Source organism: Haemorhous mexicanus, chromosome 4, assembly GCF_027477595.1.
Source record: "Haemorhous mexicanus isolate bHaeMex1 chromosome 4, bHaeMex1.pri, whole genome shotgun sequence".
Taxonomy (NCBI): Eukaryota; Metazoa; Chordata; class Aves; order Passeriformes; family Fringillidae; genus Haemorhous; species Haemorhous mexicanus.
In genome coordinates this window covers 23,829,756-23,852,254 of record NC_082344.1, presented here as the reverse complement: position 1 = coordinate 23,852,254, position 22,499 = coordinate 23,829,756, and the positions used below count along the sequence as shown (strand labels likewise).

At 38.0% G+C, this 22,499-nt stretch overlaps 1 protein-coding gene across 9 annotated transcripts in view; it reads right to left on the bottom strand.

The window, feature by feature from the left end:
* CCSER1 (coiled-coil serine rich protein 1) overlaps positions 1–22,499 on the bottom strand; it is a 620,227-nt gene that overhangs the window by 319,312 nt on the left and 278,416 nt on the right. For all 9 annotated transcript variants that reach the window (XM_059844113.1, XM_059844115.1, XM_059844116.1 and 6 more), the window contains exon 7: positions 8,030–8,107. In XM_059844113.1, coding sequence (XP_059700096.1) covers positions 8,030–8,107 — 78 coding nt within the window. The remainder of the gene's footprint in view (positions 1–8,029; positions 8,108–22,499) is intronic.

Genomic DNA, 22,499 nt, shown 5'->3' with positions numbered 1-22,499 from the left:
CTTTTGTAAAAAAGTGTGTCAAAAAAAGTGGAAAAAACTTTATGGCTCTTAAATAAAATGGTAAGGCACTAAAAGTTACTTTAAGCACACAAATATATTTCACTACCAATAATCAAAGTATTGAACTATACCAGGAGCAAGGAGAAGGGCAGAGAATAAATTGAATGCACCTGCTATGGCTCAAAATCAGAGTATACTACACCTTTCAAAACCATGAAGTTTACCCCAGTACTACCATAATGATGTTACAATATTTAAATACAGAGGAATTTTTTTTTAGCCTTAATGTTATACAACCATGCAAAGGTTGGTGAAACAGTACCAGCACTTCAGAAGACCCTGCCTAACCATGTTAAGTCACCATTGCATCAGGCCAACAGAGCCTCCCAGACAAGCCACATTCCTCAGTAAAACTCAAGAGCTCATTATAAACAAGTAGCTCACAAAGGAGTTTATAACTGACCAAGAGACAGAGCACGACCAAGTCACAAACTTAAATGGAAAAGAAAACAGGGAGACAACAAAAATCAAACTACAGCACAACAGCTTTCATCACCTGTCAATAATTGGCTCTGCTAGCCAGAGGAAAGGCAGGAGAGAGCTTTCAGAAGTGGCACAAGGTGTCTACGTGTCAGCAATTAGATCTTGCCTTTAATTTCAGTTAATGGCTGTCTAAATTGCTCACAAAAATATCTGCCTCTTTAAACTCTCGGCGAACATTTTCAAAGTCAGTTATTTTTAGTATCGTATTTTTGAGACATTTAACTTGATAAGAATTTCAAAATGCCAACCTTCAATTTCTTACTGTAATGGATTATGTTTGAAAACATGTGGCTGGGTCATTAACATTACTCAGTCCTGGGAAAGTTGTTTATACATGTTCTAATAGCAAAGTCAAGGATCAGATGTTTTCCATTTAAAATCATTAATTTCACTAAGTCAAAACTTCTTGTCAAAAACATGTCAAGTTTCCACACCTATGATTTTCAGAGGCTTTCTGGATGAAAAAGCAGCAGCTCTTGGCCAGAAAGGGAGAGAGAGGACCAGCTACAATGAGAATACACATCTGAGATGTACAAAACCCATTTTCAAGTCCCCAGTTAATTTAATTTATCCTGGGAAGAAAACATTCATTGCTGAAACACATGCTGGAAAGTGAATAACTATTATTAAATAAACTCCTGCATTGCAAACAGTTCTACATTTTCACTATATTGAACATAATTGATGAAAGCACTTGAATTTTATCTCTTTTCCAACAACTGCAGAAAGTACTCTTGGGTTGGAATGGTCAAAATGGATTTACATTTTCACCTTTAAAATAATTGACGGGGTTAAAATGGTCAACACAGATGAACATCTTCACTTTAAAGTAATTGATGCCTCTGACATAATCCATGTCATCCATGGCCTGATGGGACATGTCACTATAGTTAGTGGGCACCGTGCCAGTGATTTAGATGAAATTTTATTCCAAACTCTTTATAATGAGTCTGCTCATTACAAAGCAAAAAACAAAAACAAACAAACAAAAAAAAAAAAACAAAAAACCAACAACAACAACAAAAAAAACAACAACCAACAAACAAAACAACCATGCATCATATTTTACAAATGCCTGATAAGGAAACTTCCCTGTCCAGCCATCCAGGAGCCCCTCTGGCAGCCACTCTGGCAGCACCTGAGCTGGGACTGATGACCTTTTGCAGCTACACCCTCCACAATCACACCAGGTTTCCTGGAGCAGTCTGGAAGTCTCAGACTTCCAGATCCTTAATATCATTTAATCATGGTGCAGTAATGAAATAACAAATCACAGCTCCAGCTGGTGTGTCTGAGGCTCCAAACAAAAAAAATCCTGGGCTTTTACACCCTCAGAGTCTAAGTGCAGGCAAGTCTGGAGCCCTCCGGCTCCTGCCCCCCAGAGCTGAACCTGCAGCTGCACCCCGAGCTGCCTGCACTGAATGGATTCCTGAGCATTCCCCCAGATTTCCTTATGCCTATCAGTCCCATGACAGGGGAAATTAGGAGGATTTACTGCCTGTATCGAGATGTTTGGATTAGCACTTTAAGTGCTCTTACTGGGTGTATCACAATCCTCCCATGGAGTTTCAAGAAAATCTTTTTTCATAGGCTTAGTGATAAAATCTTGTCAGCAACCTATAATGTCACAAGTTTGATGATTTTTAAATCTTGCATATAGAGTACTAGCAGGAAAAGCTTACTTTGAAGGTATGCATCAGAATTCATTGAGTGAGCATGTGTCTGCCTGAGGAAAGGAACCTGAATGAACTCAATATTTACCCTTGCAGTGCTGATTATATAAAATGTTAACTTTTGCTGGAAACCCTTTTAACTGAAAAAAGCCAGTAATGATGTTCCTTTGCCCATGCCTTTGTTGAAGCATCATTTGTGCTCCTGGTTGCTTTTAAAGATTTTATTAAGACATAGATCAATCATTTTCCTATATGTGGCTGATTGAGTAAATAACTGAATTTATAGCATTTAAAGCATCAGTTTTGCCTAAGATAGGAATTTTAATTTTGAAATTTTGAACTAGTGGTGAACCTGTGATGAAAGCTTCAATAAAATAAAGGAGAATACACTAAAAAATACATGCACATAAAATTTGGAAAGAAAGAGAACTGTGATCAAGGCATAGAGGCTGAAAGAAATCAAATAAGACATGTTTATTTCCCAGTCTCATTGCTGATCCTTTTAGTCATTAGTAAATATGTTAGTATTTAGTAAATTTATCAGTGATACCGGGAAACTACTGATGTACCTACACTCCCCACAATTAAAAAATGTTCAATTTACTCATTAAACAGGTGATGTGGTTCTATTCAGACAGACTTGCTGGCAGAGCTCTTTTTCTTAGGAAAAATGTGCGCAGAGCTACTGAGAAAAAGGAAAAGACTGAATAAATGCTCAGAAGCTTCTTGTAACAGGGCCCATAATACCTGCTTCACATTGCTCCCTTCAGAACAAATTCAGGGCTGTTCAAGAGCTCATATCCTACAATGATAAAGACTGTGAAACAGATCAGATGTATAAATCTTTTTGAGAAATGACAAAATGGAAGGCTTGCACTGAAGGCAGAAAGCTGCTGTGATGATGTGACTTTTAAAAGTCAGGGCTATACCAGCACAGGAGTCATAAAGAAAGGAAATTCTGACATGGGAGAGAACAATTAGGAGTGGGAGGAATCGATTAAGCCACTGAAGAATGGCGACAGACTGGTTTAAAATAGGATGGAGACTGAGGCAGCAGAACAGTAAAGGTGGGGTTGTGAGAGTCATACTTCTGCAACTCTACTCACTTTACTAGAAATAGCAAAACCATCTCCAAAACAAACAAAAAAACCAAAACTACAGAGGCTTCAGATGCTTCTCTCAGTAGAAGCAGAAATTCAGCTGGAGGGTGGAAAAAGAGGGAAGAGAGCCAAGGAGGCCTCCAGCCCACTGGAGAGCATCACTGAACCCTAGCCTGCTGTATCTGCCATGGGGTCACAATGCCTGTGTGATTATTTCAGAGGCCATTTTGAACACAAAGCAACACATTACAAACTTAATTTAGGAAGTGTCAGCAAATACTTAAAATACTCAAAACAGTGCATTTAAGGTAGAGAGGGTAAGTAAGCTGGCTGTGCCAACTAGCATAGGAAGCTTTTGGAACTACAGGCCCTGCTTGCTGTCATCGCTGCTGAGTAAGTTAAGAAAAGATCTCATTCTACACCTAGAAATACCAAGTCCCCCTCTGAAAGATGAGTTCCTTAGGCTAACCAGCAGTCATTACTGCACCTTTCATATCGATTATTCCAAATATCTGCAGCAAAATTAAACGGTGATTACAGACCAAATGGATAATTTATCTCTTGCTAATTCTAGGCACAACGGTCAGGAGCTGCCAGAGCTCATGCCCATTCATGAACTGCACTGATTTGCATTTCCAGAGCCTGTAAAGCTGCAGGATGAATAGCAAAACTCTTAAGTATAGACATAATTTAGTACAGATTACACTTTACTAGACCTACAGCAGTGGTAATACTACTGAGGACTGTCAGCTTTTGCTCCTTGACCTGGCACTTCTGTTTTCTTACTGAAAGAATTTGCATCAAGGGTATTAATTACAGAAGTCAGAACACAGTAGGATAATAAATACTGAAGGAAATTCTCAGCTCCCTCAAAGGAGAAAGGAAATAATTGAGGAATTTTTTTCTTTCATTTAATGCCAATTAGTAAAGCATGGTTGAGATTAATCAGAATTGAGACACAATTAAGCATCTCTACAAAATATTACTATTATGGTTATTATTTACAACTTGGCTGTGACTAATAACCAGTGAGACTGATGCTCATTACAACAGATAATGTATAATTAGCTAATATTAGATATTTGATGTACCAAGTGGCTGTCATAGACCTCTTCTTAAAAGACTGTCACTATATTTTAAAATAATTTAAAAATAATAAAATACTATTATAATAAAGCACAGGATAATGAGTAGGAGAAAAGAACAGGTTCTAAAAAATAGATGAGACATTGCTTGCTAAGTTGACCTTTTAGAAATACCCACTCCTTCACTTATCTTCTAAATTAAAGGCAGGATTATTTTTAATTCCAGCTAATGAGAGTGGATATAAGTAATCATAATTAAAAGTCACTCACATTTGAGCCAGCTTCAGTTTTGCTATTATAACACAGAATAACACTTAAGGTTACATGACAAATACCATTCTGCTCCATTATATTCCAAATTCTTAGTTATGGAATATTTCAATTGTGACATAACTGTTTCCCACAAGACAAAGACCTAATTTTTCAAGAAAATATTATAAAGGGACAGAAGAAAAAACTTCTCTTCAAAAGAAGATCCTACCTACTTGAAACTTTAAGAGCAAAACCACCAACAAAGATTATGTTCCTTTCTGAGAGGAGAAATAAACTTTTTCTACAATATAGGAAAAGATCTTCCTTTTCTAAACACATGGAAAACAGCAGAGGATTGAAAGTTGAAAATAACCCTCATTAAAAAGAAATGCCTATGATGGCTTTATCAAAAATGGCTGTAGAAACATTTTGCCAATGGGTCTGTGTACATAGCTGAACAGGATTTTTTTCTAAGCTTTTGAAGAGCACAGCTACATCTGCATGTTGCTAACTCCACAGGGAGAAGGAACCCAAAGCCACACAGAAAATTGGCTGTACTGGCTGCTGTGCAAAGTTGCCCCTTTCCTCAAGGAAAACCAAATCTACTATTTACAACACTTATAGAAGAAAGGTTTTGAATGGCATTAACTGTATGTTTATCTGGTAATTTTCTCCTTGTTGCTTTTAGGATTCAACAGCTCTGGAGTTGGCTACCTTTATTTCTCAATTGTTTTCTACTCCTTTTGCTGGGTATCAGTGATACACTTTTAAAGATACTGTCATGATGCAAGTAAAGCACAATGCCTCAGTTAAAGTAATGGCATTTGATGGACTCAGGTGGACTGTCTCTCACTGCAGTAGAAAATATCTTGCTCCAAACACTCCTGAGCAGGGTCCTATATGATTTGGACCTTTCTGCTATAAGTCACAGCATGTGCAATCTATTGGGAGAATGGCAGCCGAGGTTGGTGTTAGCAGAGCTGAGATGCAACTTACAAGTACTTCCACGGAAATCTGGTTTCTAACTTTCATTAGATTAAATTCAAAATCATAAAACGGTTTTGTAGAAGCTTAGGTTCTCCATATTTTTTCCAGCACATATCCTGTGGGACTAAAAATGACAGGCATCTGCTTTGGTGAAGTTGGATATGCAAGAAGAGTATGGTGACAGGATTTGCATTCTTTCCTTATGCAGAAATGCAGACTTTCTGAAGGCAAATTGTTAAAGTCCAAGGAAGGACAGCTCTCTTTCTTGGTATAAAACCAGGTATGATTGAGAACCCAGGCTTGGTTTCATTTCACAGTCTAATATAAAAGCTCATTAGCTCAGAGATCTCCAACTGTCCCAAAGAGAGGCAGTTTAGAGGGCCCTGCTTCGTTACACCTGCGCTTTCCGAACCACGGAATGGAATTTCTTTTTCAATCTCCTTCTCTACAGTAAGAATGTGGGAAAGGTTATTATCATGTTGCCAAGGGAAATGCACTATCCCATCATCAAAAGCCAATATTATTGACTGACAGTATTCAGGGTTATGGCTTGTAAAACCAGTCATTCACATTACAACTGGAACAACAGTGCTCTCTCTTGGAGTGAGCCAAGGAGAAATAACAGAAACTGTTACATTTTATATTATTTTTATTTCTTCTAACTGCTGTGAAATGCACTTAACTTTTTCCTGGTCTGACCTCCATTCATTTTACTTGAATTGCAAAGGAAAACGTTTCCTGGTTTGAAAATTGACTGAAATGAAAGATCAAGTAATGCTCTCTGCCCTATTTTTCAGTTTCTTTTACCATTTCTACTAGACTTTTAATATAAAAAAACATCTTTATTGTTTTATTAGAGCAACTATTCCACTTCAATTAAGTAATTTACAAGCCATTTTAGGTTACAGGAACACCATTTCCTTAAAAAAATAAAGTCACTACAGTGTACTTGTCAGTGCCCTGATGCAAACAGAGCAATGTTTGATTACCTCAGCATGAAAATTAAGAAGTTAGATTTCCTCACCTCTTACACCTTTATCTGAGCTGAACAGCCCACTTCTAAGTGTAGTATCTTCATGGTTTTCCAGGCACAGGGAGACTCAACCACTGAACCTGACTTAGAATGTTGAGCAGACTTCAATGTGCATTTGAAGCGCTGTTCCAAAGAAATAAAGATGTGTATCCTGGTATCTGGGCAAAACATTTCTCAATATCAGCTAAATCTGACTGAGAGATGGGTCTTAGAAGTGTTAAATCACAAAAGAGGAGTAAGAATCAGTGAATAGCTGACCACTGGTATCCCATCTGTACCTCCACTGATGAAACAACTGAGCAAGCACAAGCCTCAACCCTTCTAAGAAGAATTCGCTGGCTGGTTGTACAAATGTTTCACAGACACTGAAAATATGGGGCGGGCTAGGGAAAGGAGTATATTTTCTGGGCTTGGCCAGATCTGAAAAACACTGTTATTTTCTGTGCTGGAAGAATGTCCAGGGGAGACACAAACTTTACATGGCCAAACTTCATTGATTCCAGTTACTCAGCTTTAACTTAGCATCATCACAAACTGACTAAAACTCAACCAAGGCAACTCATTGCACAGAAAAGGTGAAAACTAACTGACTTGAGAGAGGGAAAATTTTAAAAGGGATACTCCTGTGAGTGTAACTTACTCTGTATTATGACACCCAACTGAACGAATGGTGCTGAAAATACAAGTTCCCTCTTCCTCATCTAAGGGAACAACTGGCAAGGTGACCTCTTTGCTAGGTGATGCAGCACTGCTCTGAGTACCTGGGTGGCCTCAGGAGACCTCTTCCAAGAGGATCTGCCTAAGGCTGTTCTGTGTCCCAGGGATGGATACCATGGTGTCAGCTGAAAATGTGACATATGGCAACTCACTCCTCACAGGTTAAACCTCATGAAGTTGCGGACATTGTCCCAACATTTATTATTAACTAAAATGCCAGGCCTGTGGCTTACACTGGACTTATGCCAAAACTGTTTTTTGACAGACCTTTAATGTCTCCTGTATCCTTGGACAAACTAATCATTGTTTTGTTAAAAGGTATATTTGAATTACAAAATAAAGATAAATCTGTTGATGAAACACACTTGTACAGGAATGGACAGATCCAAATGGGATGATGGATAAAAACACAGTCATACAAATAACAGTTCACAGCTGTAGTCTGCTGGAAAACTATTCAAACCAACACTGCATTCTAGGTACTTCTTGAAAATTGCATGGTATATACACAGAACATCTGCTGACATCACAGCAATTTGAAGAAAAGAAAGAAGCAACAATGGCACTTCAGAGTACAGCAGATAACATGATAAGCCAAGATTAACAAGCAGTATTTATGATGAAATAAATTAACTGTACCTTGAAAAACAACGGCTCCTCAGGAAGGGGGCTGACAGGGAGGGAGGCTGTGCTGCCAGCTGGGCTCATGTCCGTACTCTGAAAGAAAAGCACACAGGAGTTTGCATTTCCAGGCAAGTTCTATGGACAACTTTCTTACATTCTGGAGGAGGAGGGAATGAAAGAGTTTGAAAACAGCACTGGAAATCCAAGAGAATTAGACTGACAACTGCAACCTGTACTTTATTTGCTTGTAATTAGTTCAAGTATTTCACTAATGGGTAAGTACTTGCATTTTATTTTGAATTAACTCCTCATTCAAAGACTGAAACAAATGCACAAGTACACAAACATGCTGTTCATATTTGTTCATATAAAAAATTTATGCATCTCAAAAGAAATTATGACATAAAATTTTATATTATTTTGGGATGGCTCAACAGTATATTTAGAAGGAAATATTAACAGGAAAGCAATATATTGCAGGAAAATATTAGGTTCAATGTTTAAAAAAAGAACCTATTCAGGTGAGTCAATATACCTTACAAACAAGGAGTAATACAAGAAAAGAAACAGTGAATACCAAAGTTACAAATCAAAACAATTCAGTATACTTCAATGGATCTGTCAAGTCAAAATGCTTGAAAGATTGACTGAGAACCCCACTCTCTTCAAATCATATTTCAGTAACCTGCTGGTTAGCAAGGTCATTATTTTTACAGTTGTGACAGATATTAAAACAAGTGTGTGACTCTTAACAATAGAGAATGGTAATAAAAAAAATAGAAGAAAAAAATCTGGAGTTTAAAAACTATATATAAACAATATCACAATTGTTCTGGAGAAAACTAGAATAAGGCTACCTCTTGAGAAAACAAGTCCATAAGTACTAAAATGAAAAAAAAACCACCATGACCACCAATAAAACAGAAATTAGGAATATAAAAAAAATCCACAAGTTTGCATGGCCTAGTAGCGCATTCCTTTTCACAATATAGCACTGCAGTGCAGAATGATTTCATAAATTCAATTTGTACACTTGACTAATCTGATACCTGGTTTTGCATCGCTATGGATCTACTCTAAGTACTTTGATAAACCCAAATTCTGCAAGTGAAGCACACTGCTCCACCCAGTAATTTCTAACAGTTCATTCATCAGAAGATGCTTATGGAGAGACAGTGCATTTTACTCAGCCAACTGGTCAGGGATGAAAAAGGACAAACTTTTGGGTAGGAAATCCCTGTGTCAAATCCAAAGCAGGGCACAGAGACTTCACAGTTAACACCCACTGAGAAAATGTGAGTTAAATTAAATACCTATCAGTTACACTATAGCTGAAACAAAAGACAAGGGTTACTTGCTAAATAATAGGGATGCAAATAAATGAAAAAGAAGGGGGCCACAGTAATTGTATCCTAAGAAAGAGACAGGTAATTTATAACCCACGGAACACAGAGATGGTGTTGAGGAATAAAGAGATTGCAGCATGTCAGAAAGCCAGTATCTTTGTAGAATCCATTGTATTCAGGAACATTACAAATTTTAACTCGCACTCCTACACCTGATCATCAAGAAAAATGCCCAGTAATATTTACAAAATGAAGTGAAACTTAGCTTGAAACTCAGAGTGCAGACAAAACTGGACCCTTCTGTGGGAATGTTTTGCCTCAAATGCCAGCAGCTCAGCAGAAAACAATTCACCTTTTAATTTAGATAGATTAGAAAAAAAACTAAGGGGGGGGGGGGGGGAATCAAGCATCTGATTTCCAAACCAAATCAAATGCCCTAATTTGCAATTAGAAGTGTGCAGGAGGACAGACCTATCTTTAAGCACTGAAACAGCACCACCAGGAAAATCTGCAAAGCATGAGCTGTGCATTGTTCTGGGATAGCTGGAATCCAAGGAAGGTTTAACAGCCCTGAGGATGACACTGGTGTTACCACAAAACACCTCAAGGCACATCCAGAGGATGGCCTCAGAAAAACATGGACAGGAGCCAGCCCAGGTGCGATGTCACACGGCTCCATGCCTGAACCAAAAGGGCTGTTGGGAGCGTGTTAAGAGGGGCACCACGACTACATGGCTTCTGGACTGAAATTAATTTGAGTCTGGCCAGACAGGAGCAGTGGCAGGAGAGCCTAGAGCTGTCCACATATACATACTCTCAGTGGCCCCTCCAAACCCTTCAGTAATTTTCCTCTCTAAGGAAAGCAGAGTACTATCTGTGCCTGTGTAAATTATTTAAACCCAGTGGCACTAAAACAGTTTATTACAGTGGAGGACTGAGTGAGACAGCACCAAAGGGTTGTTTCTCAAAAAACCCAAACCCTTACAAACTAATCACTGCTAGGAAAGATGTTGATAGCTTGCCCTCCTGAAGCAATATATGAAGAATTTCAAACAACACACACTCCCCACTTAAATTTGCTCTCTGTGGTGTGTTCATCATAATCACACTTTGCAGTCTAAAGCTCCCCATACATATTAAAAAAAAAAAAAAAAAAATCACTGTGAGGAGTTTACTCTATGGGGACTTTTTATTTAATGTTGTCTAAACCAATTGTGTTCTCATAAAAGCAGCCACTCACTTCAAGTCCAGCATAAACTTGATAGGTTTTAGTTATAAATTAACCACAAGATGTTATACCATGAGGCTATAATTACATGTTGTAAGTCATTGCAAATGCTAAATAAACATAATTTGTATCTTATCCTAATTTTGCCTAATATTTTGAGTTTTCTGATTTTGCAGTACTTTGCTGTGCAACCATCATTTTAATATGTGGTTTTTATGCACAAAATGCACAGCTGGGTTTTGTTGACTGAGCCTTTTCCATGTGTCACTGGAAACCTCTCAGTTTACCAGAGGGCAGAAAATTTGCACAGCTTTAATCACCTAAACTACATTTTCAAAATATCTGAATACCAAGCAATTCAAGTAATTCTCAGAACAACAGTTTAGAAAAATACCATCTTGCCCATGCAAAAAAAAAAAAAAAAAAAAAAAAAAAAAAAAAAAAACAAAAAAACAAAAACAAAAACAAAAAAAAAAAAACACCAAACCAACCAAAAAAAACCCCACCACCAACAAAACCCTGTGAGCATTTTTCACAGTGCTTTTAGGCCATTTTTTTTTTTTTTGTTTGGAACAGGCTACTAATATCCAGAAGACTGACATTATTAGAATTTTGTCAATAACTCTTCCATGATTGTAAAAATCAACACTCAAGTTTTATTCTAATTTCTAGAATCAGTCTAAACATACATCATCCTTATTGTGCAGTTGAAAAGGTACCTTGGAGTCACTGACAGGCCATGCTAATCATTTATCCTTGGAGAGCAATGTTAAAACTGTGAGCAGGAAGTTTCCTGATAATGAGCCAAACAAAGAAAACAAGTCCAAGAGAACAAACTTTTCCCACTGCTACATCCATTTTGGAGATCCAAGGTCAGGATCCTCTTTGAGGACAAATTCTCATCATTTGAGCTAGATGGAAGTGAAAGCAGCTGTTTCTAGAGCTGTTTTAAAGTAGTTACAGGCTTGGTTCTGTTTTATCCACTTATCTCTACCTTCCTCAAAGCAGAACATTTCACAAACCTACATAACAATGTAAACTGTCTAACAGCAGATTAGAGAATGTAGTCAGTGGCTCTCCAGCAACACAGAGGATAAGGTATGTGCATAGTGTTAAAAACACCCTCCTTTGAAAAGGATTCCTCCTTTTGAAGAGTCATCTTCCAGTCTTCAGCATCTCTTCTATAAATGAAAGCAGATTCATGGCATAAATTCAGGTTTTTCTTGCTACAAGCCCTTGCCTTTAATCTGACGTTCTTTAGGAAGTGGCCTACCTGTCAGCCTTCATTAACTGTGCCATAAAATAAGGACCATCCACCAAGAGAGGCCAATTTAATTTGCTACAACTGCTTTTCAACAGGGGTAAACACTGAAATGGTAGCTGGCAGACACTGACTCCTCAGGAGACCAGTATCACAATTTATTGATCTAAGGAGTTAATACTGACAGAGAAAACCTTCAGTGGATATTAGAGCTAGAGATCCAATAAATCTTTATAATAACTGAAGAAGAGACAATCTGTGTACTTTATAGCTTTGTCTAAGGGGTAGTGGATGAGTGCTGATGTGACTTTCAGAGTGATAGTTTTAGTTGTATCATAAGTTATGTCAGAAAATATCATTTTATAATCTAGAAGTTGAGTAGAACTAGGAAATTAAATAAGTGCAGTCAGCAGGCTCAGTAGTGACATTTTGATATACTGAGGGTAATCAAAGACCTGCAAATGGATTTATTAATGGGTCTGCACAGTATTTTTATGAAATATTGTACTTAAATATCATTATCCCATTTTATCCATGGAAGTGAAAAAGAAGGGAAAGTGATTTGCTCAAAGCTATGAAGGGAGGTTAAAAACAAAGACAGATTCATCCAGTTATTCATCCAGGGTGTGCAATGCTCTCCTACACACTTTTGGAGTGCTCTGGTTTCTCTAATTTCTGTATTATTTAATGTCATGAAGAGGTTTTGCTCATACCTATACTTCCAGCAAATAACTTTTCTATAAACAACTGAGGCCAGAAAAATGAAAATTGGTTTAGATTAAAGAAAACAGCAGACACACAATAAAAGCTTTCACCTCCCACCCTCTATCAGGTTTGAGTAACGTCCCCCAACATCTCCCATCGCTCCCACTAAGAACGGAGTGAGAGCCTCCTTAAAATGTGTTTTGTAATATCTATGGATTCAATTCAGGTGGTTATTTATAAATCCATGTCAATCTCCTTCCTTAGAAAATACAGCTAAATATCTTACTAATTACTAATGCATGCAATTAACAGCTGAGACCTTTTAAGTATTATTTTCCAGTGTTTTTGCCTGGACCTTGCTGTTCCCATAGCTAGGAAGGCCACAAGGGTCTTGCATCTGACCTGAGTTATTGTAGCTCCCATTGCAGGGGTGAAGCATAAATTACAGCTGCTGCTGTGTCTTGCTACCTCTTTTTATGCTCCATGAGGTACAGACAGCCGGGGAAGGTTTCAGTGGTTCAATTACCTACTGATTCTCAATCAGCAATTAGTATACAGGCACACAGATGAGTCCTGATTCCTCTCTCAATCTCAGCAAAGCCAGTCACCTGGGGAAGTTGGGAAATGCCACCTCATAAAAGATAAGATACTGATCTGTCACTTAGCAGTATTGGCACATTCAGTACTGTTTGTGATTTTTTTTGGGTTTTTTCAGAAGAGTCTGAGTTTTCAGGGAGTCTCTTAAAGCTAATACTTCACATATTTTTCTTCCACCAAGGAGGGGCTATTATGAAGAATATCTTGCTGACTGTTATTTATTTCCACCTGAAAAAATAGCTGAAAAGAAGATCTTTCAACCTTCTAACTAGGCCAAATCAATTCTAAAGCCCATAACCAGCAAGTAACATAAAGCATACTCGGTTTGTTGAAGGGCTACTGTGTTTGAAATAGCTTAGACTCAGACTACATTTTCACACTGTTTTATATTTAATATAAACTGAATTGACTCAAATATTTACATTTACCAAGTTATCTATCTGTCTTCTCTTTATATTAATTGCAAAAGTGTAAGAACACCAAAGCACAACTTACTATTATTATCTGGTTTTCAGTTTCTCAAATGGCAATACGAAACTCCTTAGCATAAAAATAAGTTGGTAGCTAGGACAAGGAATACACCTTGATAAAGGTTTTCAAATTTGTAAACAAAGTAGAGAGCTGAACTATTGAAAATGGGAGGTTGCTGGTTTGCCATTCAGTGAATACAAAGTGAGGAAAAAAGTCTGTTTTTATAAGCACAGAAATATCACATTGCTTACAACAGACAATGACATATATGTCATTACATAATGAATGTACTTACTTAACAGCAAATATATCTTCCTTTCTGCTCTTTACTTTCACCTTGATTTTAATCTTGCTCATCCTCCCCATCTGTCTTTTCTCCCTGCTTTCCTCCACAAAACTCATAATAAACAGAGACACAAGTTTCCTTGTCAGACAACTTCCTGCTACAGAAAAGTTACATGAAGGGTCCATTAATATGTAGGAGAAAATCATTTTTACCTTCCCAACAGCAAATTCACTGCAAGTTAATCTCTAAAAATCCCCTTCACTTCTATTGCAAGCAGAATCTAATTTCAAAACTAATTTGGACAATGACTTTGGGGTTAACATCTCTTTGAGAGAAGACCCGCGGGATCATCAGTGACTGTCACTCTCTCAGCTGGGACTGCTACCATGACACATGATATTAAATGCAACTCCAGTCATATTTTTATCCTAATGAAAACCAGGGGGTTGCTTTCACAGATGCAAATGCTTTGCTGACAACACAGTGGAGAACCGATTTCCTTAAGCAAAACTCTACTCCCTCTTCAGTTTCTATTGTTTCTTTCATACTTCATTGACTATACTATCCAGCCTTGACATTTTGTTATTGTATATTCCTCCCTAATAATATCATATAAAATCAGCTTTTTCTGCTCTTTCAGCAGGCAATTGAGAGAACCAAGTGCTCCCCAGGGATTTTAATCTGCAGGCTATTTCAATTGCTTTTCTTTCCTTGCAGGAGATCTTTCAAATGTACACTTTTTTTTTTTTCCTCAAACTGCTTTCAGCTTTGTAGAAAAAAAGATGGTTGTCTCTCACAGTAGGTTCAGTATGGGTTTTTTTTAACTTAAGTCACAAAGACACTTTCTTCCCCCAAAGCCTGCATCGCAGCACTCACAGTAACTACCTGATACTCCACACCATAGTCATAAACTGAATGTGAAAGAAAATGTCTGGTTGACATCCACTCAAAGAAGAGGCCATCAGCAGAGAACCTCTGGGCTCTCTCAGACTTCTACATCTTCCCTGCACAGAGATCCACTGTTTTCCTGCACTTTCAGATAAAACACTTAGAACAGGACTAATCAATTAATCAAACTGAGAAGGGTCAAATCAGAGAGCAGAATTGACTCTTCTTCCTCCCTTACACACACAGGCATGTTATGCATCATTACCTAATAAAACATACTGGGACCAAGATAAAAGGTGAAATTTAAAAGGACCAGATATCAACACAAACAATAAATGCAACTACCATTAAATTAAAGAGGACGAAAGTAGAGAGAGAATACACATTTATTTGCTGCTGGATATAGGGAAGCAACTGTCTTGATGGTTAGGAAAGAAATGCTCCAAACCAGGTTGTTCTCCAAGTTCCTCTGAAGTACCCACAGATGGCCACTGTTGAAGCCAGACATGGATTTAGGAGCCAGTTTCAGCACAACAGCTCTTATGCTCACAATTCACTGTTCTCCATGAAGCTCTGAAAGATGTTTGTGATCTCCTTACAGCCAGTGTAATGTCCTTTTTTAGTCTACAAAAGACACAATTCCTTCAAGACAAAAATCTTTTTGTACTTGCTATTAATGAATATCTTTCTTGAAGGCACACATTTTAACATACACCCAACTCACATCCAAAAACTCCACATGCTTTACCATCCAGTATATCCCTTTGCCCATAAGTACATGGGGATATAGGTGCTATCTCCTCCAATATTTTGTTCAGTCAACTGACTACAGTTTCCCTGACTTACAGCACTTTCATCTAAATCAGGGCAATGTTTCCTAATATTGACACAATTTATTTTTTAAATCTGAACACAATGAAGTCAACCTGACTTACATGAATAATTTTCTGCTAAATTGTCCAGTTGTTTCCTAAGTTTATTTTACTTTGTGAGCATCATGGACAACTTTGCCAGAGTTACACAACTGTGTTTTAATCTGAGGCTGTGTTTTATTTTTCTGTGATTCCCAAAAAAGATTCAGAGGCCTTCAATTGCTATGCATTTCACTGAGGTTTTAACAAGCTATTTTGCACTTCCTAAATGTTGTGATTGCAATTATTCTCACTTCTTCATCAGTTCTCAGAAGGGTTTTTACAATTTTAGTATGGAACCACTCCTGACAGGGTATTTTAACTTATTTAGATGCGGAAGCTTCATTCTCAAAACTATCTTGAATTACCCAGTAACAGCTTAAAGGAAATATTTTAAACATCTGTATGTATCTGCTACTAAATCAAGGAAGACAGGCGGGTGTTTTCCTCACACTACATGAAAAGAAACAAGTGACATTTTACAATTTAAAATATGTTTTTCATGGCTGCAGCACTACTTCTGTATAATGTTTATAGAAGTAAAAGCTAAAAAATTAGTGAGTTTTGCCACGTTATTTGCTTCACAGTGTTTTCAACAGTAATAACTTTTCAAAGTTGAATTTATGTGGCATATTTACATAAGGCAATATTTCATCTTCTGAAATGTAGAAATTCTGATTACCACAGTCAGTTTCTAGAATGCTAAGCCCACTTTTTAGTTTAACAAACAGATTCCACAGTGGCATTGGTCCAGGCAGAACAAAAATTCCTTGATTTTGTAAAAACATGGTATGCTGAATTCTTACCTTAAGGGAAGGATTAAGGGTAAGGCACAACAGGAACTTCAACTCCCACCCTGTCAGAAGGTTCAGTAGAAACTACCCCAGCTGCAGCAAGTTCTCCACAGACCTTCCAGCTCCACTTTTTCTTCTGTCTCCTTTCCAGTGCTAAACAAGATCTTCCTGTGCTGGGACCCCAGAGCTGATGCAGCCCTGCAGGTGGAGTCTCACCAGAGCAGAAGAGCAGAATCCCCTCCCTCCCCTGCTGCCCACACCGCTCCGGATGCAGCCCAGGACACCTTTGGCTCTCTGGGCTGTGAGTGCCCATTGCCAGATCATGTCCAGCCTCTCATTCCCCAGCACTCCCAAGACCATCTTCAAGACTGCGTGATCTTTCTTATCTCTTGGTTTACTTGCACAGCATCTCCTATTCCCATTTCTCCCACTCCTGCACCCATTCCATCATCAATACTAGCCCTGTTGTGCCATCCCTCTGAACCTCAAAGGATTCCCACCTTCTCTACCTTTCTCCCTTCCTTTGGCCAAGGTCCATCCCTTTCAGTCTGTATAGAGGCTAATATGTATATTAAAATACATCTAGTATATCCAAAGTAAATACTCTGTGTGTGTGTGTATGTATATATATATACTTAAATTAAAAAATACACACAATTGACTGAAGGAATCCTTCTGTAGCTGCTATGCAATTAGTTTGCTACTGAAAAGATATATACACAGTGAAGCTGGTCAAAAATGAAGGTGTGAAAAAGTTGTAGGGTTTTTCTACAGAAAACCTTCATTTTGACACACTTCTCAGCCCCAAGCTCTGTGAAGTCTGGGGAGGACAAGCTACACTGTTTAAGAAACTGATACCATTTGCAAAGGAAGAGAGGAGTTAACAGCTGCTGTACTAGTACTTAGGCTTTGCATTATTGTTACTTTTAAAGCCCTCATCTGAGCTTTTTTTTATTTCTATGTTTTGCAATAGAATTATATACTAAATTTGCTGAGATATCTGAACAGCATTTTATAAAGCCATTAACAATAAAATATTCATTTTTCATTTATATTATGTCCAGGAATACAAATGAGCATAATTTCTTCCTACCCTTCAACATTAATAGGGAAACCAGGGTGAAAAATTGAACACATCTTTCACATTCATTTAACTAAAATAAAATATAAAGAGCCTTTCAAATGAAAAACAATTTTAAAATAATAATACTGTCTGTTTTCTTTGGAGGTATTGTTACAGGGATCTCCACTACAGTATTAATACATTTTATTGTTTTTTTCTAGTTCTGTAATTTCACAAAGCAAAGTTAAGGTGCTGGCTCAGTCACCATGTGATAAATCAGTATTCCTTGCAACAGCTTTGGTAAAACTACATAAATAAATCAGCAGGAGACAAAGGAAATGAGGAGACATGTTAACAAACTCCTAGGCTTCTGCTCCAGGCTAGGAGTTTATCCATACTCCCATTTTGCCATGGAGCAGTTGGCACTCTGGCTTATCTGATGGCAGCCTCTCTGCACGGCTTCAGCAAGTTACTTTCATCTCCTCCTTTCCCCCTCGCTTCCACCACTGTGATCTCAGCTCTCAGCAGCTGCCACTGCTTACAGGAATCTCTGTAGGCTCAGTTATGGTAAAAACAGAAGCTTTCCTTGGCAGAGTTGCTGGATCTTTCCCTGCTCGGCACCCCAGAGGTGCTGGCAGGTGCTAACACCTCCTGGCTGCTGCACGGAGGCCCTGTGGTTGTCACTGCTGCCACCCCACTGATATGCAAAAGCTGGTTCCCCATCTCCTTCCTACAACCCTCAAGAACTCCAAAAGAAACTGACATCCAAAAGGACATAAAACAATCCCCTGAGAGATCAAAGGTAGCAGAAATACACTGGGTTTAAATGATGTCCACCAGCAGAGCTGGCCGGAAAAGCCCAGCTCACAATTATTGCTGTTGAACTCTAGCTCTTATCCTACTGCTGCTCTCAACATTTCAGGAGTGGGAAGTTCAACACAAAAATTTGTCATGCCTCTTAAAGTTGGGGCAATTTACTATGGCTGTGTCAGATATTGCATACAAAGAAGAATCTTGAAAAGGAGAGCAGAGGCAAATCTTGCCCTGAGAACAGAGGCAAATGGTTTTGTACTGGAATACAAGAAACAGGTAAAATACAACAAACTTTAAACACACACACCGAAGATGCAAAAAGATACTTGTGGAACACTTCATTCTCAACAGAGGAAATCAATATTGAGGAAATACTAAAATCAATCCCCCATGCCCATCTATTTTATTGTAACTTTCAGTTAATGGCTGCAGACCTTTTTTGCCCCAAGTCCTGCATCAATCAGAGCACATGATGATGGCCTTTAAAAGCTTCTCAGTATATTTTTTTTTAACATACAGAACTCATATTGCAGCCCAGGGTCTGGAAGCTGCCCACATATGATCAGAAAAAGAAAAAATCTGCTGCCAGGTTTCAATCATTTCTAATCTAATGCCTCAATTTCTTTCACTCAGTTCTGATTACTCTTCAGTAGTATAAAGTCTAAATGGTTCCTGTATTAAAGGGCAATGGACAGCTGCCCAGAAGTAGTTTCAATCCTTCTCCTAAGCAGAGACATGGAGTTTAGTACCAGCTCTGGAAACTCTTACATGAAACAAAACCCTATTAATGCACATTTTTATAAAAGAAGAATTTGCAGCTTTTACTAATGGCTCTCAGAAAGAAGGTATTAGCAGTAAACACAAATAACTTTTACATTGCTTTTAATTTACTTGTTTTCTGCAAATTAAAGTGTGCCATAGCAAAAATGCAGGAAAAAAAAATAAAGGCATGTTGTAGCTTTTTGATAGATGCAATCAAAAATACAACAAAAAATTCTCACCATTTAAGTATGGTTTTCCTGAAGGAAAGAGAAAATTCTCATAGGATTCTTGCTGAAGGCTTTAGAAAGGTTTTAGGCATATACCTGAAGTAAAAATACTATGTTCAAGGAAGCTACTTGCAGGTAAGTATTCTTCAGAGGATTTCTACAAAGTCACACAAAATACAGCATTAACACTATTAATTGCCATCTGTTTACTGCAAGTTTCCTAAAACAGAAGTATCTTGTTTTCACAATGTCACTAGTCTTTTTTAAATGCCACTGTGATCCAAGCTGCAAGGTGTGACAGACACCTTGCAGCTTGGAAGGACAGGATGCCACCCAAAGGGACCTGGAGAAGCTGGAGAAGTGGGCACATGGGAACCTGATGCAGTTCAGGAAGGCCACATGCAAGGTGCTGGACTTGGACTGGGACAACCCCTGATGGCAACAGAGGGGGAAGAAGCAATAGCAACCAGAAAGGCTGAGAGAAGCGGGTTTGTTAAGCCTAGAGAAGGCTCCAGGGAGACCTCACTGCAGCCTTTCAGGACTCAGAGGGTCTGTAAGAAAAACGGGCACAGACTTAAGCAGGTGCTATTGCAACAGGACAAGGGATAATGGTTTTAAACTAAAAGACAGTTGATTTAAGTTAGATATAAGGAAGAAGTTGCTTACTATGTAGGTGGTGAACCACTGGAACAGGTTTCACTGAGAGGTGGTGCCCCATCCCTGGAAACAGTCAAAGTCAGTTGGATGGGGCTCTGAGCAAGCTGATCTAGTGGAAGATGTCCCTTCAACTCACTGCAGGACACTGGGCTAGATGGCCTTTAAAATGTTTGTGGGTTTTTTGTTTCTTGAACACAGGATATCACAGATTTCCACATCTTCAAAAAGACAAGCACAGGCCCTCAACAGATTTATGAAGTAGTGACTTATGCCCAACAGTCACAAACTAAAGTTATGGTGTTCCTGCTCTGCAAGCCCTTTCAAGCAGATGAAGGGTACTGCCTGCACAGAGTGTCAAATATAAATGGGGCCTGAAATGATGAATAATAGAGTTCAATCTATGGAATCAACAGCAGTGGAAAAATACAAGGGAAAATTATGCAGGGAAAAAATGTAAAAATGCAGAAATGCATGAACATCAAAATAGCATTGATAACTTTATTTTCTATTTTCTATTTCAAGCAGTATGATCACTTATGCAGTCTAATTTGAATTTATTTATAAATAAAGCTGATTAATGCTTTATAGTATAAAATGAATTCAAATTTCAATTCTTATGATAATTTAAATACTTTTCAAGAGAAACATGTTTTTCTTCAGCTGCTTCTCATTTAAATCTCTGCCTCAGGTGCACAAATTTAACCTTTATCTTACACCACTTGTATAAGCAAGGCTAAATTAATCTGTAAGCCAAAGCCAGCCAATTCTTCCAGGACTGAAGAATCTTCTCCCCCACAGACTGTGCAGGCAGGGAGCTACTACTGCAGTCAGTCAGGACATGAACATACACAGAGAATGATCTGTTCTGATCCAACTTTCCACAAGAAAATTCTTCACACAATTGCTAATTTGAAATACAACCAAACTATTTCAAAACTGGAAGAAACCCACTGCTCTGTAAATGCAGATTGTAACTGTGCAATAAGCACCTCCTCTGGATAAAACCCAATTTTTCCCCCCTCATGCTTTACATTTTTAAAGCAAAAGAGGGAAACTGGAGATTTTAAAAGGTCAAAGCCTTTTGAACATCATCATGCAATTCTCCAGCTAAGGGTACAGTATTCCTAACAATTCAGCCTAAGGTTTGCTGAGTGATTATTATCAGAATAATTTCTAAAAATAGCATCAATTGCTAGATGCTGTGAGGAAAGAGAAAAGGGCGTGATTGCTGAAAAACAAGCCTGAAAAAAGGAACTTGTATCTTTTGTGCTTATTTTGACACAATCTTTTCAGTATTTGACTTGCTGAATTTCAGCTGCCTACACAAAGATACACCACTCATTTGATATATTATGTTTAAAGAAAGTGTTCCTTATTTTTACATGTTTTATGAAATATGGAGTCTCAGGGGTTTTTTTATGCTAAACATACTAAAGAATAAAATTCAACAGCATGCTGAGTGAAAAATAATAAAATACTGTGTTGCTATAGAAGTCTCAGAAATTGAGGACAAAAGTCACATCTCTCAGATTTCAAGAGTATATTAAATACTAGGAGTAATTTGCATAAGGTACAGTTTTATTTTTCATGCATTAAAAAGTCAAAGAACAAAACTGAAAAAAACACACACCTCTCAAAAAAAGACTTGCCCTACAATTCAATCAAGAGCTAGAATGATTTGTCTACTTTGTGTTTACTCTTGATGAAGAATGGATAGAAGCAGGCTTCTAATGCTGCATGATTGTCTTGTGAAAACAAATCACTTCTCATATGTGTTTTTGAAGGCCAGCAGACAAGAACAGAGACATTTTGTTTCTGGTTGCTAAGGGATACAGAAGACCATTTTCACAGTGAATCATCACTGCATTTGAAAAATGGCATTAGCAGGAATTTCATCAATGTGCAGATGTCTCTTTCTCTTTCTCACCTTCAGTGATCCTGCAGTGACCTACAGTCCTGGTGTAGGATGAGGTACTTGGGGGTTTTATTTTCACTAATTATCTATCCCCATGGCCTTTACAAAGAATCTATTACCACTAGCACATCCAAAACTTAGAAGCATGATTACACAGGGGCTGAAACACTTCTTTGGAACAAGCTGTGTAACTCACTACCTATTCAATTCTACAATAATGTGTAAGTTCAGAGTAACATTTGGTATGACTAAAGTCTCATGCAGCATTATTTTCACCCAGTTTAATGTCAACAGAAGACTTTACAAACAATGGGACAGCAGTATCTGAGAATTTACTCTACTCCAGTAGTTTCAGTCAGCATGCTGATGTGTGGGTTTGGTGCAAATCCACTTGCACACCACATATGGGGACTTCCATAAAAAGCAACATCAGTTGCAGTTAATTTTCACTGAGCAACAGAAACTTGAAGGAGGGAAGGGAAGCCTTCAAAAGATAATTTCACTGACATGAAAAGAACTATGTCAGACCAAAAATAGACTTTGGTGCTTACTAAAGGATTG